This window comes from Lithobates pipiens, unplaced genomic scaffold (genome assembly GCF_037356315.1).
Source record: "Lithobates pipiens isolate NorthernLeopardFrog02 unplaced genomic scaffold, aLitPip1_a1.2 Scaffold_3, whole genome shotgun sequence".
Lineage (NCBI taxonomy): Eukaryota > Metazoa > Chordata > Amphibia > Anura > Ranidae > Lithobates > Lithobates pipiens.
Window position 1 is genome coordinate 112,665,238 of NW_027507790.1, and position 8,969 is coordinate 112,674,206.

At 42.0% G+C, this 8,969-nt stretch overlaps 1 protein-coding gene across 5 annotated transcripts in view; it reads right to left on the reverse strand.

Moving 5' to 3' along the window:
* Positions 1 to 8,969, reverse strand: part of CSNK1G3 (casein kinase 1 gamma 3) — a 195,332-nt gene that overhangs the window by 50,428 nt on the left and 135,935 nt on the right. For all 5 annotated transcript variants that reach the window (XM_077462179.1, XM_077462180.1, XM_077462181.1 and 2 more), the window contains 2 exons: positions 4,046 to 4,194; positions 699 to 933 (listed from right to left, as the gene is read on the reverse strand). In XM_077462179.1, the coding sequence (XP_077318305.1) occupies positions 699 to 933; positions 4,046 to 4,194 (384 nt within the window). The remainder of the gene's footprint in view (positions 1 to 698; positions 934 to 4,045; positions 4,195 to 8,969) is intronic.

Here is an 8,969-nt window from a genome sequence, read left to right on the forward strand (position 1 = left end):
ATTCCTCCCGTTGACAGCAATGATGGGGGCACCATTCCTCCCGTTGACAGCAATGATGGGGGCACCATTCCTCCCGTTGACAGCAATGATGGGGGCACCATTCCTCCCGTTGACAGCAATGATGGGGGCACCATTCCTCCCGTTGACATCAATGATGGGGGCACCATTCCTCCCGTTGACAGCAAGATGCGCATGTTTGTGACAGAAAGATGCGAGGAGCCAGCTGGTTGCAGTGGTAGGGGTGGATGACAGGGCTGTTTTTAACGGGAGCGGGGAAAAACACCAATACTGAAACAGTGCTGCGGGAGTGATGCTGGCGGGGATTGAGACGCAAAATTGGTGCCCCGGGGTTTAAACTTGACAGGTGGGTGTGGTTAAAAAGGTTGGACTTAGCCCACCCCCACATATGTTGTTTTAACCAGCTATTAAACATATGAGGGGGTGGGCTAAGTCCCTGCTTAGTGGATATGGCAAGGATAATAAGGATATGTGAAAGGGGTATGTGACCTGATAGGGGAGAGTTTAAACCACATTGCAAGAGTTTTTATTTTTTTTTATTTTAGAAGGGGTGTTAGCAGACAGCACACAAGTAGATGGCCTTGCCTAGGGCACCGGCCCTGCAGGGCAAAGCTTCAGAATTCTACAAAAATATTAGCAAAAGCAAGGTTATGGCACATCAGTCAGTCATGGTCACATACCTTTTCCTAAATGTGTATTAATACTCATGTATCTAGCTGTTCCTGTAAGGCTCTTGTGTTCTCTGTAAGGTATGTGCTTTTTTGTTTCTGGGTCTATGTATTCTTTTGCCAAGCCAAAATCTATAATGTGAATTATTTGCTGGTTCTTGTTTCCTGGGCGACCTATCAAGAAATTTTCTGGCTTTACGTCTCTATATATCAGGTTCTTTGAATGAACGTATTCCATGCGGGAAATCTGTGTAAACATGAAAAAAAACAGGACATTAACACAGAATTTTTCAAAAAATAAATATTTTACAGTTTCAATATTAAGAAAGTTTATTGTGAACAGGTTTTAGAACAACACAAAACTGATCAGTAACCAAAAGGCAAAGAAAAATATCAATGGCACCCAATGCAATCACATTCTTGGTTATATTCAGTAATATTTCTCGCTATTTTCATTTCAATGTGTCCCTAAACAATTCTTAAAATCTGGCTGGTAGTCCTGAATCTGTTCACAAATGAAGCTTCAAAAGCTGCAGAAGAATAGCAACACAGACACATTTGGTTTACTTCACTAAAGGCAAAAAAAAAAAAAATGAAAAGCAGTGCATTCTAGGAAGTTTCTTCATTAATCTCTTCAAGACCAGGCTGTTTTCTCCAGGTCACACTTTCATTTTATATTCTTTTGAAATGGAGCTTTTGGCGGTATTCATCCACCAATGGGTTTTTATTTTTTGCTATATAAATGAAAAAAAAAAAAAGACATTGTTGGGGAAAAAAGGTTTTAGTTTTTGTTATAAAATTTAGCAAAAAAGAACAATAAAAAATATCTATTATAAATGTAGGCTAAAATGTATTTTGCTACATTTCTTTGGTAAAAATAACCCAAGTCAGTGTATATTAATCAGTCTGATTGCCTATTTCTATTTCTGGAGACCCTAAAATGCAAGAACAGTTAAAGCGGAGGTCCACCCTAAAATGGACCTCCGCTCATCGGAATCCCCCCCCCCTCCGGCACCACAATCGGCACCTTTCAGGGGGGAGGGGGGTGCAGTTACCTGGATAATCCAGGTAACTGCACCCACTTCCGGGCTAGCTCTCTGCGGAACGAGCGTAGGTTACGCCCCCGTTCCGCAAGCGCCCGCCCCCTTCAGCAAGTGCCCCGCTGCCTGCTGGGAAACACACAGCTCCCAGAGGCAGCGGGGACCGTCCAGATTGCGCCGCGCGGCTCGCGCATGCGCAGTAGGGAACCGGGAAATGAAGCCGAAAGGCTCCATTTCCTGATTCCCATACCCAAGATGGCGGCGGGACCCGGCAGCCGAGCGAGCGATCGGCTTCGGGTGCCGACATCGCGGGCGCGCTGGACAGGTAAGTGTCACTATTTAAAAGTCAGCAGCTGCAGTATTTGTAGCTGCTGGCTTTTAAAAAAAAAAAAAAAAAAAAAACGCGGAGTCCCGGTGGACTCCCGCTTTAAACAAAGAAAAAAAGAAATTACCCCTTTTTGGAAAGCAGATCGCCCAAGATATTGTGAGTTTTTTCAAGTTGAAATGTTTTTGTCATTTTTTTTGGAAAATAAATTAAATATAATAATAATAATAGTATAATAATTGTTGTTGTTTTATTAAGCTATTACAACACACAGCATAGGCATACTTAGAATTACACCTTAACACACATTCTGCTACGTGCCCCAAGTATGGAGATGCTACGTGTGTAAGACTTTCACAGCATAGATGCAAAGAGGGGCCCAAAATCCAAGGAGCGCCTTTGAGCCTACAAGGAGCATAAATAACACATCTCATTACCTGACTTCCCATCATATTTCTTGAATCCCTTATGTGCCAGGGTAGGAGAAACACCCACACAAATTATCACTTTTTGGAAAGCAAACACTTCAAAGTATTTTCTGAAAGGGATAGTGAGTATTTTGAAAATATTTTTTGCTGCAAGTTTTAGGAAAATGCTGAAAATTAAATATTTCTAAAGCAGTTGATTGACATATTTTATTGAACACACAGATTAGGCATATATTATTACCAGGGCTTGACAAATTTGCCTAGAATCTAGGAGCCACCTGAAAAAGTTAAGAGCCAGTTTTTTTAAATCCTCTGCCCAGCGCCCAGAACATCGGGCAATAAGAATTGTTCATGCCTGATGCCAAGCGAAAAAGAATATAAAAAAAAAAAAAAAAAATCAACTTTTGTTTTGTTTGCACTGACAAAAGCCCAGGCGCCAGGGCACAATTTGTAGTCGCAACAGCGACCTGGCGCCTGGATTTGTCGATCCCTGATTATTATTATAATACAGGATTTATATAGCGCCAACAGTTTGTGCAGCGCTTAAAGTGGTTGTATACCCCTTTATCACATTTTTCCTACAGATAAACTTATAAGGCTTACCAGTAGGTAAAATGAATATCTCCTAAACCTGTACGGTTTAGGAGATATTCACCTTACATGGAGCCGCTGACGTCTGTGGTGCATACGCTCTGAAGGTCCGGTGGATGCTGCCAGAAAATCAGAGCTTCTTGGTGGAAAGAAGACTCCTACGCGCATGGCTGGAGCTGTGAACCCGGAAGAATCACCAAGACTAAATGTCAGCTCCCTCAGAGGTGACTGGGAGACAGTGCGGGGGCTTCATTCTAAGGTATTTCATAATGGGCTAGTATGCGGTGCCTTTGCCTTCTAGGGTTTTTTTTTTTATTCCTTCTGGATATACAAACGCTTTAACAAAATAAAGGCACAGTGTTACATTACAATTTGGTACAAGAGACCTCAGAGGGCCCTGCCCTTTTCTTCACCACAGTTTAGAATTGTTACCAAGCTGCCCCCAAAAAAGGTAACAAAGCCGTCAATGCCCAACTCGGACACCCCCACTGCAATGATGAAATGCTCCCCTTTGCCTAATGGTAGAGGGAAAACGTGTAATACTTTGCTTATTGCTCCCTCTGACGAATGCCCTCTATTTGTACGACAGGTCACCCAAAGCCTACTCCTCTCCAAGGTGCTTGTGGATATGGTGGCCTACTTTCCGGAGCACATACAATGCAGGACTGACAGTTCTGCATTGTATGCAATGACATGGAGAGACCACCCACAGCCTAGAGCGGTGATGGCGAACCTTGGCACCCCTGATGTTTTGAAACTACATTTCCCATGATTCTCATGCACTCTGCAGTGTAGTTGAGCATCATGGGAAATGTAGTTCCAAAACATCTGGAGTGCCAAGGTTCGCCATCACTGGCCTAGAGCATCCGGGAGAAGAAGAAAGCAGTAAGTAATCTAACCTTTTTCCGACATGTCAAAAAAAAAAAAAATCTAAGCTCTTAGTAAAACACATGCAGAAAGTCCATGCTTACTTACCAGTTGTATGGCTATCATGAGCACAGTTTTTAAGGAAAATGTTCTGTCACACAAGTCGAACAAGTCTTCCAAACTTGGCCCCAGCAATTCTAGCACCATGGCATTGTATTTACCACATGGGCCAAAGTAATAAACCTGAGGTACGCCATCTAAAATAGAAACAAGGAAGAGAAAAGAAAAATGACCTACTGCCATGATAAAATACATCCCATTATGTAGTTATATAAGGTCAAATGCCAAAGGACAGTATGCATTAGATTCAAAAGAGCTAGTTCCATAAGCATCAACATTTACCAGGACAGTTACTAAATATCCTAAAAATACAGCATAAAAAGTGCCCGCCACAAGACTGACACACGCTCTCAGCAAACAATGCACATAATGAGCGGCACTAAATCGAAGCTTATTGCAGGACAAAGATGCCGAAGATGGTGTATGTAACACATATCCTGTGTTTTTCTGGACATGATTGCATTTGAAAGAAGTCAAAGCATAACTATGCAGCATGGATATACAGTATATGGAAGGAACTAGAGGCCATTTTTAAAGGACTGAGTGCACCCTATTCACCCCTTTCATACTGGGGCCGCGTTCGCGCTCATTTTAGCAGTGCTAAAGCACCATTTAAGCGACACTTTAGCGGGACGCTTTTAACTCCAAAAAGGGGTTAAAAACTCCCGTGATGCAGCGCTTGTGAAACGATTTTCAGGTGCTTCAGAAGCGCTGCTCATTCATTGCAATGGGCAGGGGAGTTTTGGGAGCGCTGTATACAGCGTTCCCAAACCGCCCCACAAAAATGCTACTTGCAGGGCCTTTCTAACGTCCCGCAAGTGCACCACCTGGGTGTGAAAGCACCCACTGCAAAGAATGGGAGGCAGTTTTCAGGAGCTTTACAAGCACCATTTCTAGTGATAAAATGCCTGAAAACTGCCTGGGTGTGAAAGGGGTCTTAAAGTAGAAGAAAAGCCCAAGTCCTAAAAAGGGTACCTCTCTCTTCCTCATAACTATCCTATCCAAACTTTAAAAGAAAGAAAAAAAAAAAAAGAAAGTGTACTTACCTATCACTTGATTACTTACCTGTCACGTGATCCTGCAGCCCCGGCTCAAGGAGCGCTTGGCAACAGCTGGGAATTCCCGGAGCCATGACATCACCCATAGACTTCCATGGCTCTCGTCATTGACACAGGGGAACCGGAGCTGCGGGATCACATGACCGGAGCGGATTAAAATAGACAAGTATACGCTTTTTATTTATTTAATTTTTTTACAGGTTAGCAGAATAGGTATTTGGGGGGTGGGTCATTTTTTAAGAATAGTTAGACTTAAGGCTTTTCTTCCACTTCAATGGTTTTGAGGTCCTCTAGTTTGAAGACTCAGCATCAGTGCACTATGGAGCTGATGTCATAAGTCAGAAGTAAACGATTACTCTGATGTGCGGACCCACAATGCATTGGCTGAAAAGACAATTTCTTACTAATTACAGGTAGAGCTGCACGATTCTGGCTAACTTGAGAATCGCAATTTTTTTGCTTAGAATAAAGATCATGATTCTCGCAGTGCAATATCATCTTTCACATTATACCAAAAATTTGGGCTACCTTTACTGTTTAGGTTTTTTTTTTTGTTTTTTTGTTTTTTTAATTCATTGAAGTGTATTTTTTCAAAATAAATTGCGTTTGAAAGACCTCTGCGTAGAGCTGCACGATTCTGGGCAAAATAAGAATCACAATTTATTTTGCTTAGAATAAAAATATCATGATTCTCACGGTGTAAAATCTTTGACATACAAAAAAAAAAAAAAAAAAAAAAAAAATTGGGCTAACTTTACTGGTTAGTTGTTTTTTTTAAATTCATTAAGGTGTAATTTTTAAACAAAAAACTGCATTTAAACGACTGCTGCGCAAATACAGTGTGACATAAAATATTGCAAAAACCACCATTTTATTCTCTAGGGTCTCTACTAAAATAATATTATAAAATATATATATATATATATATATAAAATTTTCTAGCAAAAAAAAAATTATTAACTTGAAAACAACAAATGTCAGAAAAAGGTTTAGTCTTTACAAACCAAAGTGTATTCCTTTGATCTAAAAGACAAATGGTTACAATGTTTATACTTAAAGAGGAGGGCCAGTTTAAAAAAAAAAAAAAAAAAAAGTCAGCAGCTGCAAACACTGCAGCTGCTGACTTAATAAAATCACTTACCTGTCCAGGGCGCCCGCGATGACGGCCGCCCGAGGCCGAGCCGTCCCTTGGCTCTCGGGTCCCGGCGCCGCCATTCCCTGTAAGGGAAACAGGCAGCGGAGCCTTACGGCTTCACTGCCCGTTTCCTACTGCGCATGCGCGAGTCCCGGAACTACTGCGCATGCGCGAGTCCCGCAGCGCTTTCTGAATGGGACGCGCTGTGTTCAGGAACGCACAGTTCCCAGAACACAGCGCGACCCATTACCCAGAAGACGCCGCGACGAAGACAGAAGATCTCCGCGGAGGAGGAAGAGGAAGATTAGGATAAAGTGCCTAGCAACAGGCATTTCTGGTAAGTAAAAAAAAAAAAATTTTCTCATTTTATTTTTTTTAGATTTTTTTGTCATTTTTAACATTTTTTGGTTTTCAGGGTGGCCCTCCACTTTAAGTTACACTGCTAAAGAGTGTTATGATCCTTGGCAGACTGCCTGTTTTTTTGACAGCTGTCAGCTGTGAGCAGAGAACTCTCTGCACTGAATCAGGGAAATACTGTGTTAAGATCATGAGGGGGGTTGGATCGAGATAGCGATTTTTTTTAAACTGTTAAATGGTGTCACAAACCTGTTTTCACAATACCAGTTTGTCAAATGAATCCTAGTTTACTTTACAGTTCATATCTGCTTTAAAAGCAGATATAAACCCAACCACTAGACCTCATATCGGCTCCAACCCTTTTTCTGCCAGAGCCATATTTTTTATTTATTAATGCAAATGCAATTGACAATAAAAGTGTCCGCAACATTTGGCCAATAAAACAAGATAAAAAATAATGTACATTTTGTTAGTACAGCTTGGTGACGTGCTAGCAGCTCTGGGCCCCAGGGGTAAATGGTAAGAAGCTCTTGGATGGATGCGGTCAGTCCACTAGTTAAGAGGTAGTGGAAAATAGGGGGGGGGGGGGGGGCCCAGTCAATAGATTACAAAACATATTACATATGAATCTACTTCAGTACCACTGGGTGTATTGGAAATCTTGTACTATAGATTGTAGAGTACCTGAAGCACACATATTGAGTAGCATCGGCCGGTCCAATAGAAACCGGCCGTCATTCAGCCTGTGTGTGTTCGGCAGCAGGCCCGACAGAAGCTGGCCGAATGGGACGAAGGGTCATGACCGCAAAAGGTCTGCTGACCAGTTTCCAGTAAGCACAGTGTGTTCTGGGGGGGACTGTGCCCCTGTCGGAACACAATAGAACAGCAGGGGAGATCACTGTACTAATATTGGATTGTTAGTGCCATGGTTCCAACCTAAACTCTGTCTTTTTCGTTAACGAAAAAAAAAAAAAAAAAAAAAAAAAAAAAAACTAGTAGTGTGTACAAGGCTTAAGGGCAAGGTTTGAATAAAGGCTTCCCATTTGCAAATCACTTTAGATTAAGATTAGTTAAAATCCCCAAACATGCACCGATCAGCCATAACTTCATGGCCACTGACAGGTTAAGTGAATAATAAGGATTATCTCGTTACAATGGCATCTGAAAGTCAGTGGGATATATTAGGCAGCAAGTAAAACATGTTGTTCCTGAAGTAGATTTTTTTGAAAAAAAAAAATGGGCATAGCAGTTTATGGGGCTGCACCTACAATGCGCACATGAGCATCAAAACTGGACCATGGAGCAATGGAAGGAGGACTGATGACTCACATTTGCTTTTACATCATGTGGAGGGCTAGGTGTGTGTGCATCGTTTACCTGGGGAAGTGATGGCACCAGGTGGCAATATGGAAAAAGGCAAGCCAGCGGAGGCAGCGTGAGGATTTGGGCAATGTTTTGCTGGAAAACCTTGGTCCTGCCATTCATCTGGATGTTACTTTGACACATACCACCTACCTAAAACATTGTTGCTGACCAAGTACACCCCTTCATGGAAACAATATTCCCTGATGGCAGTGGCCTCTTTCAACAGATTCATTTGCCCTGCCACACAGCTGAATTGGTTCAAGAATGTGTTGAGGAACACAATGAGTTTCGAGGTGTTGGTTTGCATCAAGCATCTGCTGGATGTGCTAGAAACAAAAAAAAATACCTTAACCATGGGAGCTCCACCTTGCAACTTACATGACTTAAAGGATCTGCTACTGACTGCTTGGTAGCCGATGCCATAGCATACCCTCAAAGGTCTAGTGGCACCCATGCCTCAACAGCTCAGGTCTGTTTTGGCAGCAAAAAAGGCCGATATGGTGGCAAAAGAGGGACCTATTTAACATTAGGAGGGTGTTCATAAGGTTATAGCCCATTGGTGGGCTATAAAAAGCAGACACCATGGAGCATAAAATGGTGGTAGTTCCAATAAATTATATCACACAATATTAACACAAAATTTTAGGGAACACAACCACAATATATTACCCACTTTTTTTTAATAAAGTATAAAAGAAGATAGATACTCAAAATGTAAAGTTTTAAATTTGTGAGTGCCCGCAAAACAACAACGAACTTCGGTATGCTATATTCTCCATAGACGATGTTTTAAAGACCCATACAGGTCTTTGCTTTGGAGTTAACATTGAACAGTGGCCCCAGAATTGCTACTCTCCCTCCAGCATGTCTGGCTAAATTTAACGTGTGTAGCGAAGCAACATCTTCATATGTAGGCATCCCTGACAGGTACATTTACGTGTGTGCGTGTGTGCGGTGGTGGGGAAGGGGGGCAGAAGTACTTGGGTGCAACTTCCCT